At 43.6% G+C, this 20,564-nt stretch overlaps 1 protein-coding gene and 1 pseudogene across 5 annotated transcripts in view; one reads left to right on the top strand and one right to left on the bottom strand.

The window, feature by feature from the left end:
* Positions 1–20,564, bottom strand: part of WDR93 (WD repeat domain 93) — a 44,495-nt gene that overhangs the window by 23,302 nt on the left and 629 nt on the right. For 4 of the 5 annotated variants that reach the window (XM_044232312.1, XM_044232316.1, XM_044232317.1 and 1 more), the window contains exons 2-7: positions 17,860–18,189; positions 16,567–16,759; positions 15,144–15,208; positions 9,326–9,404; positions 7,139–7,254; positions 5,940–5,978 (exon numbers count right to left, since the gene is read on the bottom strand). In XM_044232312.1, the coding sequence (XP_044088247.1) occupies positions 5,940–5,978; positions 7,139–7,254; positions 9,326–9,404; positions 15,144–15,208; positions 16,567–16,759; positions 17,860–18,147 (780 nt within the window). In that variant the 5' untranslated portion in view covers positions 18,148–18,189. Of the gene's footprint in view, positions 1–5,939; positions 5,979–7,138; positions 7,255–9,325; positions 9,405–15,143; positions 15,209–16,566; positions 16,760–17,859; positions 18,190–19,110; positions 19,309–20,564 lie in introns of those variants that run through there. The other variant, XM_044232314.1, reaches the window with a different exon arrangement.
* On the top strand, positions 557–639 carry LOC122894813 (annotated as a pseudogene).

Below are 20,564 nucleotides of genomic sequence, written 5' to 3'. Positions count from 1 at the left end.
TTCTTTCTCTAAAATACATACATACATACATACATACATCTAGCTTTTTAAAAAAACACATTTTACAGATAATGAAAGGATGACACGGGATTATGAACCACTTTAAGTCAATACCTTGGGTAACTTAGATACAAAAGTTTCCTTAAGAAGAAAGAGATAACCCTTTGTCACTCAAGACATCAAATTTGTAGTTCCACAAAGAAAATTCCACAGTTAGATGGCTTTATTGGTTACCTCTATCAAACATTTTAAGAAGAAATACCAATTCTATATAAACTCTTCCAGAAAATAGGATGGGAATATTCCAACTTATTATACAAGACCAGCATCACCCTGATACCACAACCAAAGATGTTATAAGAAAATAAAACTGGGGTACCGGGCTGGACCAGTTGGTGGGACGTACGACTCTTGATCTTGGGTTTGAGCTCAAGCCCCAAGTTGGGTTTAGAGATGACTTAAAAAAAATCTTAAAGAAAAGGAAATTAAATATTCTTCATGAATATACATGTAAAACTTATTAAGAAAATATTAGCAAGTTAAAATTGGTGAGTTGAGCTTTGCGCAGTGGCAGTATCGTAGCCAATGAGGTTTATCCGAGGTGCAATTATTGCTAATTGAAAACTTTTCCTAAAATTGGTGAGTTGGATCTACAAACAGTCCCTTAAGAAAAAAATTAAAAGAAGGCACACATAAATAACATTAAGAACAGGAAAAGGGACTAATTTAAGAGACAGGTTTTTATTTTTATACAATAGGAAAAACATATTTACACACATCTACAGTTATATATCTACACTAATAAATGAATTGTGACTGAACTAGGCTCAAAAATTTTTTTTAAATTTTGAAATTAAAAAGATAATATAGGACGCCTGGGTGACTCAGATGGTTATGCGTCTGCCTTCGGCTCAGGTCATGATCCCAGGGTCCTGGGATTGAGTCCCACATCGGGCTCTCTGCTCAGCGGGGAGTCCACTTCTCACTCCCTTTCTACTCCCCCCACTTGCACTCTCTCTCTCTGTTGATAAATAAATAAAAATAAAATCTTTTAAAAAAGAAATAATATAGGACTTATTTAGACCTAGATGGTAAAAAAAGAAACATCCAGCTTTCTTTACAAGGCTAGCATAACACTACGACCACATGCTGATAAGAAAACCACAAGGAAAAAAAAATACTCTACAAGCCAATCTCGTGTTTGAACATGGATACTCTGTGAACACCAAACTATTTTGCTTTGTTAATATCTTATTTAGGACTTCAATATCAGCAAAGCAAACCGACAAAGCAAATAAATGAATTATTACCAAGTATGGATTACCCAAGAATAGAAGGAAGAATGTTTCCACATTAGAAAATCTATTAATGCAATCCACTGCATTAGCAGATTAAAGGAGAAATACTCTGAAAAGACGAGGAGGAAGTATTTGATGAAGGTCGATATCTATTCCTAATTTAAAAAAAGAAATAACAAACTCTTAGCAAACAAAGCCTGGAGGGACACATGCTTAGCTTGCAGAAGGATATTTATGTCAAACACCTTTAGGAAGCTTCATGCAAAATGGTGAAACACTTGGGAGTGTCCCAGTTGGGTCCTGGATAGTGTACTGTCCCCACGACTATTCAACATTTTACTAGAGCTCCTAGAAAATAGAACAAGGCAAGAACAAAAAATAAATAGGAATAGATACTTGAAAGAGGAAAAACTGTCATTATCTACCGTTAGGATTGTCTATGATTGTCTAGCTAGAAAATCCAACAGTATCAGCTGACAGACCATTAGAACTTCAGTAAAGAGGCCAAGGGTCCTGAGACTCAGGTGAAGGAAGTAAAGTACGAAATTTAAGGAGGCTTTCACCCTTAGGTGCCCACCCTGTGCTTGCATGAACCTGCCAGGATCTAGGTTTTGCTGACCTCACTCAAATACAAGATCAATATACAAAAATCAGTAGCATTCCTTCCAATTTTCTGAAACTTGATATTCTTCCAGTTTCTTTGCTGTAACTAAGGACCTGATGAATACTGATATAGTCACAGACTAGCACGAACATGCTAGAAAATGCAGATGGTAGTGTCAACATTTAACACTTAACACCTCTCCTTCCTGAAACCCCATTAAAATGACAAAAAGGTGCTTTTTCAAAAAGGACTAAACTCATAAGGAATAAGAATAAAAAGGAGACAAAAGCAAGAAAATTTTGAAGTTGGAAAGCAGGTGGCTAAATGATTTAGCAGGCCCAAGAATGTCAGGTCTGAACCAGTAGGGGAGAAAGCCTGGGAGCCATCCAGTTTATACCACAAACACCCTAAGACTTGAGAAAACGGCAGCTCCAGGTGTCTCGAGTGAACTGCCGGTGGGGCCAAAAACAGGATTGGTTGAAAATCTCTTTAAAGATTTTATTTATTTATTTATTTGTCAGCGAGATAGGGAGAGAGAGAACACGCACAAGCAGGCAGAGACAGGAGGAGAGAGAAGCAGGCTCCCTGCTGAGCAAGGAACCCGATGTGGGACTCGATCCCAGGACCCTGGGATCATGACCTGAGCCAAAGGCAGCAGCTTAACCAACTGAGCCACCCAGGCACCCCTGGTTGAAAATCTCATTAAGCATTCAAGTACTTATTCCTAATTAGAAAATTGGAAGGAATTAAATTTATTCCTTATTCAGAAAATTGGAAGGAACCAAGGGAAGAGGGTAGGCAGTGAAAATGTAGCCAAGACACCACTCCTGAACATCACCACCCTCAAGAGACACAGCCACCAAAGCTGATGCTAGGCTTTTCTTAGACTCCCTATCTCCATGGAGCCCACAGAATGAAGTTAAAGTTGACACAATGAATGTAGATGTCACCCCGCCCCCACCCCCACCCCCAAGGTGTCTTCCCACAAACCTCCGCAATTCAGGTGGGAGCTGCAGTTAGAGAAGCACCCAGCACCTGCTTAGAGCAGCTCCCCCCACCCCACCCCTGCAAATCGTCCCTGGGAGCTACACCCAGCATGTAGGCATCATGAACCGTAGTTTTGGACTGTGTCTGTGAGCATCTGTACTTCATGTCAATTTATTTTACATATACATTAGCAAGATGTGTTCTAAGATATCAGAAAAGCCTAAGGTTATTTTGGCAGTCTGGGAATGCTCAAAATTTTTTCCATATAAATTAATGGTAATTCCTTCTTCACTTTACGCCATTTTGGCTTAGGAAAGGTTTCATAGGAATGCTCTCCTTTCAGATCGCAGGAGAGACCTGTATTCTCCAAACACCGACTTGAGCATTTCCCAATACTAAAACCCAGCTGGGGCACTCTTTAGCAAAACCACAGCCAACCAGCCCCACCCATGCCCAAAGGCTGGCATCCTGTCAGTTTCCCCATGACTCCCACTCTTCCGAGTAGAGAGCCAACTACCACCAGGCAGTGAGGAGAGCATCTCTTCGGAAAGACAGAGACCAAAACAAATTGGAAGAAAAAAGCAACTTGGGGAAAACAGACCATACATGGAGAAGAAACACCAACAACTAGAAACGTTTTTAGGGAAGGCATAGTATTTATCAAATAAACAATCAGAGAAAAAAGGGAGGCTCTTGTAAATAAAAATATGATTGCAAAAATGAAAAACTCGGTGAGAGAGTGGAGAGACTGAGTCAATGAACTCTCCCCAAAAGGTGAACAACAACAAAAGTATGGAAAATAGAACTGAAAAATAATTGGGTGGCATTGATGAGATTAGAACCTGGCAGTTTTGCTCCAAAGTTCATTAAGGTCCTGGTGTAGGTAGATGAATATTGTGATGGGTCAGGATAAAGAGATAAAAGTATATACAGGAATGATAAAAGATCACACTTCAAAACAAATGGGAAAAGATGAATTACTCAAGGATATTTGTGTGATGATTGGCTATTTGAAAAATAGATAAAAGTGACCCCCTTCTCACTCCATTCACAAAAGACACTCTCCTCTATGAATTAGAGTGAAATGTCAAAAACAAAACTCTGAAATTATTAGAAGAAACCACAGGAGAACTTATTTATAACCTTGAGAGGGGAAAGCCTTCTTCAGTAGAATGAATATTTTAAAAAAGGATAGAAAATTCTCACTGTATTCAAACCTAAAACTTCTCCCCGCCCCCCGCTTTTTTTTTGAGAGAGAGAGAGAGTGTGTGTGCATTCACATTCAGGGGGGAGAACAGAAGAAGGGGGAGAGAGAGCCCCAAGTGGGGCTTGATCTCATGACCCTGAGTCCGTGACCTGAACCAAAATCAAGTTGGATGCCCAATTGACTGAGCCACCCAGGCACCCCAAGCCTAAAACTTCTTTACAACAGAAAAGCACACGAACAATGGAGAAATGGAATTTAAAAATTGGAAGCAAATATGTAACAAGCAAACTATATAGGCAGGCAATCCAAAGAAAACCAGTAAATAAGGCCAGTAAAAAATATGGAGATCAATGAAAATTACACAAGATGTCATTTTGTTCCACCAGTTTGCAAAAACAAAAAACGAAAAACAAAAAAACCCACAAACAAACAAACAAACAAAAAACAACAGAAAAAAGGATAATAGCAAGGTCAGAGAGGCTGTGGAGAAATTGGTTAAAAGTAAATTGTCACGCCACTTTGGGGAGGCAACTTAGCAGTATCTACATTAACACTAAAAATGCACATGCCTGAATGCTCAGAAGCACCCAGGTATACAAAGAATTGACAAAGTTTTTCACTGTATAATGTAAAAGCCACAAAGTGGAAATGTCTTCAGTATCAATAGGCTCATACCCCAAATAAACTGTGGTATATCCATAATATGGAACAGAATACGAGAGGTCGAAAGAACAAGGTAGGTTTATTTGATGTTGAAAAACTTTGCAAAAAAAAAAAAAAATAACACCCCCCAAAACAAAAAAACGCAAAGTTGTAAGAAAATATAAATAGTATAAGAAATTCTCATAAAACAAAACAAAAAATAAATAGAAAAAATTTCCCATAGAAAAGACATTCCCATAAAACAAAACTATATATTTTTTAAGATAAATGCATGCAAGAACCTAGATACACACCTAAGATCGAGGAAACACACATCAGGCTAATAACAATGAGGACCTGCGGAGACAACTGCTATCTCCGAATTACCTGGCTTTTCCCAGAGTGATAGATTCACCTGTTGTTTGTATAATTTGAAGCATAATGTAATCTAAAAAGGGGAGAAGAGAGGGCTTTCGAGAGACTTCCATGTGGAGGTGACCTCTTCTGTACTGGCCAGCCTGGGTCCTCCCCAGAGCAGAGCCTCTGGAAAGCCTGGTGTGCTCCTGGCCTCAAAGCGAGAGCCGAGAAGCTCCAGGGAAGACACTCGTCCCCTGAGGTACGAAGATGAAACCCCTCAGGAAACTTGGCTTGGGGGACTGGGCTGTTATTTAGGCAGGAGCAAACCGGGCCTCATGGGCCGGAGGGTATATAATTTGGGGGCCTCTGTGAAAAAGAGAACACAAAATTTTGAACGCAAAATGCCCATGGCCATCCTAATACCACCCAATATGCAGTAAATGGCGACAGGGGGAGAAGGAGTGAAGACAGTGGTCTGAAGTGACTGTGGTTAAAATGTTACTTTTGCCAATTTTACAAGACTACGTGCCCATGGGAATACACTGTTAGGATCCCTTGCAGGGCCCTGGAAGGGGCCATACAGGCGAGGGGCCCTAAAATTTCACCTCCCTTATCTTCATGGAAACCCATCTCTGGACAAACGACTCAGGGCAATGATCCTCAAGGATAGGGGCCTGTCTTTCGTGGATATGAGGTACGAAGTTGAGTGACAGAGAATCTGAAAATGTGCCCTACTGGAACATTTTCCTGGGATACTTGGTATTTAAAGCACATTTTCAGTCAACATAAAAATCTGTGGCATGCAACCTAAATTTCCCTGCAGATTTTCTTTAAAATTCCTTACCGTTTCTAGATCCTCTGAAGTCACAGGTTCAAGAGGATTCTGAGGAGAAAAGTGAGAAATTAAGTCACGATAGGCCTGATGTATGTGCGTCCCCTGCTTTATTCTCTCTCTCCCCGTCACTGCCGTCAGTAGTGAACGCATCCTGCAGACACAGACGACTGATATTTGCGTGGTTGCCTGGCCCGCAGGATTTTAACACAGGATCCCCTGCTGTCCAGGGTCTTAGGATGCAGGAGGGGAGATTAGCAATAGTGAGAGGAAGAAATATGAATGTGGGCGCCCCTGGGTGGCTCAGTCATTAAGCGTCTGCCATCAGCTCAGTTCATGATCCCAGGATCTGGGATCGAGCCCTGAGTCAGGCTCCCTGCTCAGTGGGAAGCCTGCTTCTCCCTCTCCCACTCCGCCTGCTTGTGTTCCCTCTTTCGCTCTCTCTGTCAAATAAATAAAATCTTTAGGGGGCGCTGGGTGGCTGGGTGGGTTAAAGCCTCTGCCTTCGGCTCAGGTCATGATCTCAGGGTCCTGGGATCAAGCCCCACATCGGACGCTCTGCTCAGCGGGGAGCCTGCTTCCCTTCCTCTCTCTCTGCCTGCCTCTCTGCCTGCTTGTGATCTCTGTCTGTCAAATAAGTAAATAAAATCTTTTTTAAAAAAATAAATAAGTAAAATCTTTTAAAAAAAAAGAAATATGAATGAACAGAGGTAATGTTGGGCATTGAGATTATTTTTTAAAAAATAGACTGAAATGGTAGATCTCCTACTCTCTCAGAATAATATGAAGAACATATGTATTCCCTGTATATTGACAACAACCTGTTTATACCATAACCTGGGAAACGCAGTGCGGCATGAAAGGATTCTTTCAGCCCAGGGCGGGGGTGGGGGTGGTGGGAATAACAGGACCGAGGAGGCAGGAACCAGGAGGAAAGACCTGGGAGTGGTCTTGGTGGAGAGGCACCTCTCAGACGAGAGAGAGAGAGAGAGAGAGAGAGAGAGAGAGAGAGGCTCCCACTACTGAGGGCCCCTCTTAATATCTTATTTTGACCAAAGCAAATCGATTTTGGAGTCCTGGGCCCCTGTGCCTGCTGTCCTCTCTTGCCGCCCCCGTACGGCCCCATTCGTCCTGATTCCAAGGGGCATTTAGGCAGATGTGGGTCAAGGGGAGGGAGAAACGTATCAGTGGGAAGCAGGGGCCTTTCCTACCGGTTGTGGCTGTCGGACTTTCTTCTTCGGATTTAGAGCCGGTTGGGGGTGCTCCACCTCCTTGAGCCAAGACTCCTTGGGCAGTTTGTACACGTCCAGCCAAGTGTCCCCAGCTCCTGCATTGGGAAACCAAGGCGCCATTGGGCAACTGTGAGTAGGTGACAAGCTTCCCGTGAGGAAAGGCCTGTCTTCTCAGAACCCCCCGCGTGGGGCCCAGCAGGCACCCTCGGAACAGAGACTTGGGCAGACCGAGGGGGCCGTGGTCCTGCCATGGGTCGCTGCCAGCCCTCACTCCCGGCGAGCTGTAGGCCTCTCCCCTCGGGCCACCGCCTTCTGAAGGAAGCCGACCTCCTTACCTCACGGCACTGGTATTACGGTTTTTAACCAAGCTGTCGCCTCTGCCCAGTCCCCCTGTCTTTTTCTAGGTTCCAGGAGGTAAATTACACAGACATTTTGTCATACTGCTTTCCTGTCAGGGGAGGAAGGTGGTAGGACACAGAAGCCAGGACTGAGAGAGGATGGCTGAGGCTGGAGCTGGGAGAGATTCCCTCCAGAGCATTCTTCTGATATTTGAGGAAATGACCACCAAGGACCACCTGGGTGTGGGGCTTTAACTCATCACGGAAACACACTCAGCTTCTATACCCCATAGCTGACAACCGGGGCAGAGCCCCTTCCCCTTGCTTTGGGGCTCTAGCTGAGTGTTTCCTTTAACACGCAACCATCTGGACCCCTGGACTTCAGGTTTCTGGTCTCCAGTCCTGGAGAGAATAACTGTCTTGTTTTGAGCCACCGGGTTTGTGGTACTTTGTTGGGGCCTAGGAAACAGGACAGAGTATAAAAGCTTCCTTTGAAGTATATACTTTCCTCAAGCACTTAACATTTGAGGGACCTGTGGCAAGAATATAAGGCCCGTATACCGTATGTCTAAATATTTAAAAGTTAAAAGTCAGGTTGCCTGGCTGGTTCAGTCGTTAAGTGTCTGCCTTCGGCTCAGGTCATGATCCCAGGGTCCTGGGATCGAGCCCCGCATCAGGCTCTCTGCTCAGCGGGGAGCCTGCTTCTCCCTCTCTCTCTGGCCCTGTTCATGTTCCCTCTCTTGCTGTCTCTCCCTCTCTGCCAAATAAATAAAATCTTTTAAAAAAGATAAAAATCAAGCTAAGAGTCACTTGAATAAAAGATGTTCTATCTCGGCAGTAATAATTACAGCAGGTAAGAGCCAATGACAAATGATAGAATTGGTGGGTTGTACTTCAAGGGGATGCGGGATATATGCATAGTCTCAAAGTATCTCCCCCCAAATGCTTATCGATTACTGTGGTAGTTTCAACATGTGCCCCCCAATTCTTTGATTCTTCTCCAGGAAGAGAAGCTTAAATCCTTTCCCCTTAAGTGTCGCCTGGACCTAGTGACTTGCTTCTAACATAGTATGGGACGGGAAAAGCAGTATCATAGTGGGGGAATCTGGCAGACACCAGTTACCTGGGTGATATTGCTGGCACATACCCCTGATGTACAATGACAAGAACATGTCACCTCTGTGGCATCTCCCCTAAATCCTTAACCCTGGTTGAATCATGAGAAACACAGCAGGCAAATTGAAATTGGGGGACCTTGTGCAGAATATCTGACTGGTATTCTTCAAAAGTGTCAAGGCCATGAAAAACAAAGACTGAGAAATTGTCACAGATTGGAGTAGACTAAGAAGACACAATGACTAAATAGAATATGAAATCCTGGATTGAGCCTTAGAACAAAAATTTAGTGGAAAAACGGGCAAAACCTGAAGAAAAAAGCCACCACCTTTAGTTAATGGTATTATATCGATGTCATTGCTTAATTTTTTTAAAGATTTTATTTATTTTTTGGACAGAGAGAGAGAGAGAGCACAAGGAAGCAGAGTGGCAGGCAGAGGGAGAAGCAGACTCTCTGCTTAGCAGAGACCCTGGAATCATGACCTGAGCGGAAAGCAGAGGCTTCACCCACTGAGCCACCCAGGCGCCCCTGTCATTAATTTTGACAAACAAACTGTGGTCACGTTACATGTTGGTATGGGCAAACCAGGGGCACCTGTCCCTATCTTTACAACCCCCGTAAATTATTTTTAAATAAAAGGTTTGAAAAGAGGTGGTCATCTGGAAGAGGCTACACATCTGAACCTTCTTATCAGCTCATGGTTAATCTCACCTTGTAGGAGGAAGGCCGCGAAACCCCCTCCTTGAGAGATCGCCACCTTCACACAGGTGGTTTGCTTGCTGGCATCATCCTGAAAAGAAGAGAGGGGTTGATAGAGTAAGGTCAGCCTCATGATGGAGAGGAATGGTGGAATTTCGATTTCCCGCCTAAAGGTTTTGGATGTATTTCCTAGTTTCTTAAATACCATAGATTGGATGACTCATAAACAATAGACCTTTATCTCCCACAGTCCTGGAGGCTAGAAAGCCAAGATTTCCAAAGATTTCAAAAATCTGGCAGATTCAGCGTCTGGCGAGAGCCTGTTTGCTGGTCTGTAGACTTTCTGCCTGCCACCTTCTCAGGTGCCTTCACATGGTGGAAGGGTTGAGGGAGCTCTTGGGGGCTCATCTAAGGGCGCTAATCCCATTTATGAAGGTTCTGTCTTCATGATCTAAACCTTTCCCAAAGGCCCCACCTCCTAATACTCACACCGGAGTTTAGGATTTTCAACCTGAATTCTGTGGGGACACAAACATTCAGTCCATAGCAAGAAGAGACTGACTGTAACCCTGGTCTGAAATTTGCTCAAATTTCAGGCCAGGTGAGAGACTCAATGTTTATGGTTGTCTGTGGCCTGCTTTTTCATTTTCTTAATTGTATCTTTATAATAACAAAGATACTTGTTATTATTAAGACCTTTATTAATTGGTGCTTGCATTTTGTTGACTTTTTTAAAAAAATCAAGTTGTAATGTTTTATTACAAATTAAAAATGAGGTGCTTAAAAACCTCAACTTGGTGAGGGACAGCTGGGTGGCTCAGTTTGCTCGAGCATCCAATTCTTGATTTTGGCTCAGATGGTGAGATCAATCCTTGCATCTGGCTCCGCACTGGGCACAGAGCCTGCTTGGGATTCTCTCTCTCCCTCTCCCTTTGCCTCTCCCCCACCATCCCAGGCTCACTCTCTCTCCAAAACAAACAAACAAACAAACAAACAAATATCTCAACTTGACTAGATATGAAACAATGTTAAAACCTTTAAAGGTGTATTGAGAAAAACCAGACTTTTCAAAAAACCTATTTGTTATTACCAAAAAGAGTCATCTTTAAGTAAAAACAAAAACCAGATGCTGCATAGATGATGCCACTAGTTCTAGCTGTCTGGTCAGCAGTAGAAATACAAGCACTGAAGGTCTTCAGTTCCAATCTTTCGTTCACTTCTTATTGCTGGGATGTCATAATTTCACCCCCCTACCCCTCTGGCAACCACCAATTTGTTTTCTGTATTTAACAGTCTACTTGTTTCTTTTTTTTCTCTGTTTGTTTTGTTTCTTAGAGCCCACATAAGAGTGAAGGAATATAGTATTTGTCTTTCTCTGTCTTATTTCACTTAGAATTATACCCTCTAGGTCCATCCATGTTGTGAATGGCAAGAACTCATTCTTTTTTATGGCTGAGTAATAATCCATTGCATCTGTATATACCACATAATTTCTATCCATTCATCTATCAATGGACACTTGGGGCCTTCCATAATTTGGCTATTGTAAGTAACGCTATAGTAAATACAGAGGTGCATATAGTTTTTCAAATTAGTGTTTCATTTTCTTTGGATAAATTCCCAGCAGTACAATTACTGGATCATGTGGTATTTCTAATTTTAATTTTTTGAGGAATTTTCATACTGTTTTCCATAGTGACTGCACTGACTTACATTCCCACCAACAGCACACGAGGGTTACTCTTCTCCAGCTCCTTGCCAATTCTTGTTATTTCGTATCTTTGATTCTAGCCATTCTGACAGGTGTGAGGTGATCTCATTGTGGTTTTTTCACTTGTATTTCCCTGATCATGAGTGGTGTTGAGCATTTTTTCATGTGTCTGTTGGCCACCTGCATGTCTTCTTTGGAGACATGTCTGTTCATATCTCCTGCCCATTTTTAAATTGGATTATTTGGTTTTTGGGTGTTGAGTTGTGTAAGTTCTTTATACACTTTGGACACTCTTTATTAGATATGTCATTTGAAAATATCTTCTCCCATTCTGTAGGTTGCCTTGTCGTTTTGATGATGGTTTCCTTTGCTGTGCAAAAACCTCTTATTTTGGTGTAGTCTGGATATTTATTTTTCGAGATCACTCCTTGTCAGCCGACCGGAGTGCATGCCGAGACAGGTGGTAAGCCTGCATTAGCTCAGTCCCGCCCTGCTCAGCCTGGGGAGCCATGACGCCTCACCTGAATTCTCAGCTGCTTTTGTCCCTTTGCCATCTTATGGCTTAGGTTCTCCAGGCATTTGCATCAGTAATAGAAGTTGCAGGGTTGAGGAGGCTGCTGACCTTGGGTGTCATCTCCTTGATTTTCCTTCTCCTCTTCATTGCTGTCCTCTCTAGGCAGCCTTTGGTGAGGTGGGTCCATCCCGATACAGATTCTCTCACTGATCTACCTGCTTCTGCACCCTACTCATCTACCCCCTTCGTCCCTTCTGCATGGGAGGGTCGGCATAGTGTGCTGGGCTCCCTGACGGGCTCTGCCCACATGCAGGTGGGGACTGTCACCTGTGCCGGGCCCAGTGGTGTGGGGCCTGACCTTCAGGGGCACTCTCTGACCCCTCATTCCTCTCCCTACTCTTACAAGTCTGGAATCCCACTGGTAATTGCGTGGAGGCCCAGCCCTAGATGTGGACAGCGTTTCCCCCTGGTTCTATTCTGCACTGATTTACTGCCTTGTGCTGAACTCCACCAGGGCCTATGACGCCCACTGCCTCTGCACACTTTCTCCTCCAACAACAATCCAACTCTTCCATCTCTCCTTGTCCTATATAAAAAAAGTCCCTTCTTGGGTTTACCTTTTATGGCAGTCTGCTATCCAAATACATCTTCCTTGGTGTCCTTGCTGCTGATCAAACCTTGTCTGTTCTGCGCATGGAACCACCTGACTGGTCCCTAAACCTGGGTTGCCATGACCTCCTTGTCCCCACCAGCAGGTGCCACTGCTCCCTGCTTGTGGGCGGGTGGGCATGTGGCACTGCGGTGTGGGCGGGGGCACTGTGGAGGCCCTTGCTGGGTCTTCGTTCCATGGCTCAGGATTGCTGTCACTCTGATCAGGGACAGCTGTGGCTCCCCCTGGAGTGTGAGGGTCACTGGGCTGGTGCCAGTGGGGCCGGTCAAGGCTCTCAGGGACCCCCGTCAGCTCCTGCGAGAGAGTGAACGCCAGTAGCATCTTTTGATGAGAAGTTTTAATTTTTTTTAAACTGCTTTATTAGGGATATGATAACATGTACCAACTACATGTTTAAAGTGTACAATTTGATGTTTTGACACGTATATCTCTTGAAACCATCCCACAAGCCCATGAACATATCCATCACCCCTGAAGTTTCCCCCTGCCCTTGGTAATCATCCCTTCACCTTTCTCCCACCCCACCCCAGGCAAAAACTGATGTTCTCTGTCACTACATTAGTTCGTATTTCTAGAATTTTATATAAATGGAATTATACGGTGTGTACTCTTTTTGTGTCTTTGATTTTTGTGTCTTTCACTTCTTTCACTCAGCTTAATTATTTTAAGATGCATCCATGTGCATTAATAGTTCATACTATCATGTGCGCATACCACAATTTGCTTATCCCCGCCCCCCATGCTGATGGACGTTTGGGTGGCTTCCGGTTTTGGGGTAGGACACAGACAGCTGCTTATAAACATTCACATACACATGTTTGTACGGAGATACGCCCTCAGTTCTCCTGTGTAAATATCAAGGAGTGGAACACCCAGATCGTATGGTAGGTGTACATTTAAATTTTTTTAAAAAACTGCCAGAGGTGTGCCTGGCTGGCTCAGTTGAGTGAGCGCGTGACTCTTGATCTCAGGGTTGTGGATTTGAGCCCCACGTTGGGTGTAGACATTACTTATTTAAAAAAAAAAAAAAACTTAAAGAAAAACCTGCCAAAATAATTGTACCATTGTATTTCACCACCAGCAGTGTATGAGAGTTCCGGCTGTTCTGGATCTCTGCCAGCAGTTGGTACCGTCACTCTTTTGAACTTGAGGCTTTCTAATACATGTGTCGTGGTAGCTCGCTGTGATTTTGACTTGCGTTTTCCTAATGACTAAGGATGCTGAGCAGCTCATTTACTTCCCATCTATCTTCTTTGGTGAACCGTCTTTTCTTTTCAAACCCCCGCCCATTTTGAAAACTGGGTTGTTTGTTGCCTTATTGTTGAGTTTGCGTCTTGAGAGTTCATCGCATGTTCTGGATACAAGTTGTTCATCAGGTAGGTGATTTACAATTATTTTCTGCCGGTCCGCTGCCTGTCTTTTTATTCTTTTGCCAGTGCCATCTACAGAAGAAGCTTTTAATTTTGATGAAGGCCAACTTACTAATTTTTTCTTATATGGATTGTGCTTTTGATGTTGCTGCTAGAAACTCTTTGCCAGTCCCAAAGTCACGAGACTTCCTCCTGTGTTTTCTTGTAGAGGTTTTATGAGTTTAGATTTTACAGATAGACCCTATAACACAACTGCAAGCTAATTTTTGCATATGCTGTGAGAATAATAAGTTTTTAACTTTGATGAAGCCCAATATCAATTTTTTCTTTTCTATTTAGTACTTTCCATGTCCTAAGAAATCTTTGTTTTCCCCAGGCACCTGGGTGGCTCAGTGGGTTAAGCCTCTGCCTCCGGCTCAGGTCATGATCTCAGGGTCCTGGGATGGAGCCCCGCATTGGGCTCTCTGCTCAGCAGGGAGCCTGCTTCCCCCTCTCTCTCTGCCTGCCTCTCTGCCGACTTGTGATCTCTCTCCCTCTCTCTGTCAAATAAATAAATAAAATTTTTTAAAAAATGCTACAAGAAATCGTTGCCTTCCTGAGGTGGTTAAAATATTTTCCAGTGTTTTCTTTAAAAAGGATAATGTTTTTAGCCTTTACATTTAGACCCATAATCCATCTCAAATTGATTCTTATATATGGTACAAAATAGGGTGAAATTCATTTCCCCTCTAGCATTCCAGCATCATTTGTTGAAAATACTTTCTTTTCCCCACTGACTTGCTTGGATGCCCATCAGTGGTATTTTTTACAAGACAAACTGCAGTTAAAAATCTACTCTGAGCAATATCCTCTCTTTTTTTTTTACTCCTCGATTCACAAAACACTTTCCGAGACCCTACGGTAGACAGGCAGTGTGTTAGGAACAAGGGATATGTGGGTGAAACATGCATGAATAAGAACACGTCTCCTGCCCTCTGGATGGTTATATCCAAGAGAAGAAGTAGTCATTCAAACAAACAAGGACGGAAGGTAGAGAAAATACTGCAACAGAGATTCCGTTCCGTATGGGGGCAGACAGAGGAGGGAGAGATTGGGTCTTTAGGGGCATTTCGGGGAAAGTATCTCAGAGAAGGAGATATCTGAGCTGCTCTTAAAGGAAATGTAAGGGAATGAGGGAAATTTAAGAGGTACATACAGTAGGTAGGAAGGCAAGGCGAGCACTCTGAGCAGGGGGAACAGCATAGGCAAGGGGACAGGATGGGAAGCAGCCTGGAAATTGTAGGGACTTGTAAGTATTTGCTGAATATATTGGTCAGGTGCTCATTCTGGACTGGAGATCCTTAGTAACTTTCCTCTGCCAAAAACAGGGTAAATAAATCCACAGCTTTCAGCATGTGCCCTCAGTTGGTGGGGGGGTCTTTAAATTGTATATTTTAGAGAAGGCCCTCTGTCCAGAGAGTCTCTATCTTTCAACTCTAGGACAGGTGTCATCACCTCCATAGTAAAAGTCAACTTCATTTGCTACAGCTTTTGGCCCAGTTCTAGGGGAAACAGCGGGAACTTACCACTTCATTGATGGCTTTGATGAGGAAAAGACCATCCTTGTAAAAATAGAACAGTCTAGCAATGCCTGAAACAGAGAAGGTAAGGCAGACAAGTGAATCAAAGAACTGGAATTTTAGATCTGACTTTCTGAATTATCAGCTTGCGCTCACGGGTCCTTAAGCCCCCTCCTGGCCTCTTGGTCTCCCTGGCTTCCTCCACCCCTGACTTGACATGTTCAGGCTGTTCTCCCTGCTGGGTTTTCTCTGCCTGCCGTGGCCCATCCTCTGGTCCCGGAAGCCTCTGTAAGACACTCCTAACTCGCTCTGACACCCATAATCCAGAAAAACAAAGGCAAAGGTCCCATTGTGGGTGAAGGTCTAACTCAACCCAATAAACCACCACAGGATATCTGCTGCAGGACCACAGACGTGCCAGGGACAGCCATGCATTACACTGAAGTCACACAGACGTGAAACCCAGCGGATGTAACACAGTGTGATAAAATACAATCCTATCTTTAGACCAAATTCCTCTTGAATTCAACGTTGCCTCCTCTAGCTGCCTCAAAAAGCGCATGCTCAAACTTAAAGAAGAGTTTCCAAAATAATACCAAGAATACCCCTATATCCCTCAGCTCACTTCCCCAATGATAGCATCTTACAGAACTATAGTATGATTTTTCCTTTCATTGTAACAGCCCGTGCCTTGGTTCAGACCTTCATCATTTCTCTCCTTGATGAAAGCAACAGTCCTTCTTTCTCCCTCCCTCCCTCTTTCCTTCTTTCTCTCTCTATCACTCTCTCTGTCTTTCTTTCCCAACAGAAGATAGGTTTATTTGGCGATAGTACAGAATTGTAGCCCCGGGCAAGCCAACTACTACACAACCGCATCTCTCTCTCTCATTTTGACTCAGTCCCGCCACGGCACCCTTCCTAAAAGCCCAGTCTGGTCGGCTCACTCTCCTGCAGAAACACTGTCCTCCTCAACACTGTCTATGGCTCTGGGTACTCTCGTCCCCATGAAGGCCTGGGAAGAAACGATCCCTACTTTATTCGAGCAGCGGGATTTCTGAGTGCCCAAAGGGTGTGGACTCCGGGTCCCTGCTGGCTGGGCAGCATCCTGGCTGCGCTACTCTCCTTCTACATCATCCCAAGTAAGTTATTTAACCTCAATGCCTCAGAGGCTTCTTCTGAAAAACAGGGTTAAGAAATTCTACTTACCTCCCAGGGCTGTTGTGAGGGTTGCATGGATCAGCTTATGAGCAATGTTAGACTAGTGCTTTGCAAACTATCATGGTCTGTGTGTGTGAGTTAATACTATGTGACCAGGGAGAAGGCTCCAGGTCTGGCCCCACCCATACCTAGAAAGGAGATTATATTGGAACAGTCTACAGATAACTATATATTTGGCTTAAAAAAAAAAAAAAAGAGGAAGAACATGTACCCATTTCATCCACGGGAACAATAAGTATTTCACTCCCCAAATCTGTGGCCCAGATGGAAGTGACATCCACCTTAAGTTTCTCCCAACCATATACTCGTTTGGCACTGTACAGATTATAGATGGAGAATCCTTTGGCTCCTCCAATAAAGACATAGTCTTGGGAAATCGCCATACAATTTGGCATTTTGTTGAGCTGGGGAAACAAAAAACAAAGGAAGAAGGAATGATTTTCAGTTGCCACCATCTGCGAGAACGTGAGCTAACTTTTCAAAGAGGCATGTGGGCCCTTACTAGGTAGAATATCGCCCCCTAACAGTGCTCACCTAAGTATTTTGCCCAAGCATCAGGAAAGTCATAGCATTCTAATTTTAGGAGAAAAGAGCCAGAGAAAACAACCAAATTGAGAATAAGTACACATTTACAAGACTAACCATGACCACAGGTCCTGTGATGAGTAGACAAGTGTCCCTGTTCCCTGTACTTTTATCATCTAGAATGCCGTGGAAACGCTGAGACACTGGCAGATTCCCAATCATCAAGCAAGAGAGTGGTTAAAGTATTCAGAAGCATTTTTTTTAAAGATTTTTATTTATTTATTTGTCAGAGTGAGCGAGAGAGAGAGAGAACACAAGTAGGCAGAGAGTCAGGCAGAGAGAGAAGCAGGCTCCCTGCTGAGGAAGGAGCCTGATGCGGGACTCCATCCCAGGACCCTGGGATCATGACCTGAGCTGAAGGCAGAGGCTTAACCAACTGAGCCACCCAGGCGTCCCTCAGAAGCACTTTTAAATAACAACAGAATATAGAAGACTTTCTGTATAATCTCCAACTAATCAGAATACCCATTTCTCCCAAGCAATTACTAGATTCATTTTTAATTAATTAATTAATTAAAACACCATGCTACTTGCTGGGTAGAGGGACCATTAACCGTGGCTGTCTTTTTTTTTTTTTTTTTAAGATTTTATTTATTTGATGGAGATTACAAGTAGGCAGAGAGGCAGGCAGAGAGAGAAGGGGAAGCAGGCTCCCCGTGGAGCAGAGAGCCCGATGCGGGACTCGATCCCAGGACCCTGAGATCATGACCTGAGCCGAAGGCAGTGGCCCAACCCACTGAGCCACCCAGGCGCCCTACTAGATCCATTTTAATCAACATCAGCAAGCCTAGTAATCTTTCAGAAATGCACCTGTCTTAATGAGGGAAGGTTCCTTGTAGGAGCTCCTTCCCTGGATCAGGCATTTTCATTTATCAACACTGTCCTGGGAAAGAGAGACTCCTGGTCAGCAGCTCCATACCTTGCTTTCTATAAGTGGAGCGTAAGTGGTGGGCTGGGTCTGGCTGAACTCAACTTTCCTCCGTGCCTCCCTTTCCTGGATGACTTCCCAACACTTGTCAAACAGAAGGTTCACCATCTTGTTGATCATGCGGTAAGGCTGTGGCAGAGGATCCACCTCCTCACCCAAATCAAAGAAGACATAATCATCTTCATCATCCTTCGGCCAGTCCTTCTCTGTTGGGGATGGCACCTCGAGCACCCCCTTTCTCATAAAACTGGAGCCTTGACTTCCTCTGGGGGTTGACATCACAGAAGCTGGTACTGGGAGCGTCTAGGAAACTTGGAAAAGCTGACAAAGGAAGCAAGCAAAGGTCCTTTGAGAAAAAAGAGAAGTTACCAGGAGACAGCACATCTCCCTCTCTAGCACAAAAATCCCTGGGAAATATTATTCTAGAGACTGGCACTTTCCTTATTTATCACACTTTCCTTATTTATCACAAATGTACCACATTACTAAAGTATGCCCTTCATATAATAAGGATATCAGCAGAACTGGGTATTAATGAGTCACATCTTCCAGAATAGCTCAAGATGATGGGGGCTATGGCACAGGGAGAGGAAATGTGGCATCTTTGTTGTCTTTCTCCAGCTCCTGCTCAGAGACTGGGTCCCACCTCTCTCCTACAACTTAGGTCTTCTCTTCCTTCTTCCATCTCTGCAAGTGGCTATGGCCAGGCCAGCTGGGTAGTGAGCCAGAACTGCTCTCCTTCCTTCCCCTCGTCTCTGACCAGATGCCATCCAAGCACTTCGAATCCTTGCTGTCTCGTTTGGTCCTTTCTCTCTAGGCCCCCTGCTACTGACTGGCAGGCAGTTCTGTAGACAGAGTGCCCATGGCCTGTGAGATTTTTCTAGGGCCTCTAGAAATGTTTGAGACTCGGGGGAAAAAATGGACTAAAATAAAACGAAATCCCCAAGAAATGAAAATAATTAAACATTCACAAAAATATCACAACTTATCAGCTCCAGGTTGTGTGTGTGCATAACATTTCAGTCCATAGAAAAGAACAAGTAACCTGAACTTCATAGAACTCAAAACTGTACAAATTATAAAAAGGCTCTCAAAATTACAGGTAAATAAAGGCATTTAATGTGGCACATGGGGTCCATTCTGAGATGATTCACACGTAGTGGAGTGGGGGTCTTATACTGTCAGAGCACTGGGGTGGGGGGGAGGAGGAACCCTTGTAGAAACCTACGGCCATCCTCTTACCTCACCCGTTAGGGTTCATCTGTGATGTTTCTGGTGCATAGCCAGAGGAGCTAGTTGAGCCCCAATATGACAGAAGAGAGCCACCTGAAATCACGGGTAGGAACAGTAAGCTGAGCTCACACCAGGAATAATGCCGGTTTCCACCCAGGAGAATGGGAAGCCTCATAATTCACAAACACTGGGTGGAGTGATCAGAAGGTCTTGCCAAGCAAGGGAAAAATTAGCCCTGGAATTAACGTTGCTCTGGTACTGCTAGTCAAATTTTAGAAGTAACAAGATCAAAAAATTGCTAAGTAACTTCACGGCATACCAGAGCGAACTCAACAATATTTATAGGAAAACAGAAATATCCAGCATCCAATAAAATAAATATCTGGGATCCAATTTAAAAAAAAAAAAGACCAGGCATGCAGAGGCAAGAAACTCACAAAGAGAAAAGTCAGTCAACTGAAGCTGACTCATCATCAACGCACTTAATAGAACTAGCAGATAAAACAGTTATAAATGTATTTCACGTGTTTAAAAACCAAGAGAAAATGTTCGCTAGAGATGTGGAAGAAACCCAAACTGAACTTCCCGAGATGAAAACTACAGTGTCTGAGATGAAGAGTACATTCGATCAGATTAATCACAAGCTCTTCAGAGCAAAACAAATTAGATGGACAGAGGATTAGGAAATTTGAAGATACAGAAATAGAAATACTTAAACAAAGAGAGAGAGGAAAAAAAAATGAAGAAAGGTGTGGGAGAACCTGAAGTAGTCTAATGTAAGTGTGATTGAAATCCCCAAAGGAGGGAAGAGGCAAAAAAACAAAAACAAGACAAAACAAAAAGCCCTGCAGAAATAGACAAAATATTTCTAAATTTGATGAAACGGTAAACTCACAGATTCAAGAAGAACACAAGCTCTAAGCAAAGGAAACATGAAGAAATCTACACCAAGGCGCATCATGGGCAAAACCCTTGATAAAGACAAAATTAGATGAAGACATACCCCCACGCACTGCGAGTGTGCTTGGGCTCTGCTCCCTTGTCTTCATTCTATGCAAACCCCCCCCCATGTCCCTGAGCACTCCTCTCTCTCAAATAAATAAATAAAATCTTTAAAAATAAGTATAAATTTTTAAAGATTTTATTTATTATTTGACAGACAGAGATCACAAGTAGGCAGAGAGGCAGGCAGAGAGAGGGGAAGGGAAGCAGGCTCCCCACTGAGCAGAGAGCCTGATCGGGGCTTGATCCCAGGACCCTGGGATCATGACCTGAGCCGAAGGCAGAGGCTTTAACCCACTGAGCCACCCAGGCGCCCCCAAAATAAATATTTTTTAAAAATAATTAAAAAAAATAGCCATACGGTATGTGGGTCTTTATTTGTAATCCTCCCCCTGGCCTGCAAATGTTAAGGGCAGGCCTGACCAAGGGAATAAAGGTTACAAAAATAAACTTATTGATTG

The sequence above is a fragment of the Neovison vison genome, chromosome 13 (assembly GCF_020171115.1).
Source record: "Neovison vison isolate M4711 chromosome 13, ASM_NN_V1, whole genome shotgun sequence".
NCBI lineage: Eukaryota > Metazoa > Chordata > Mammalia > Carnivora > Mustelidae > Neogale > Neogale vison.
This window is presented reverse-complemented; position numbering and strand designations above follow the sequence as displayed.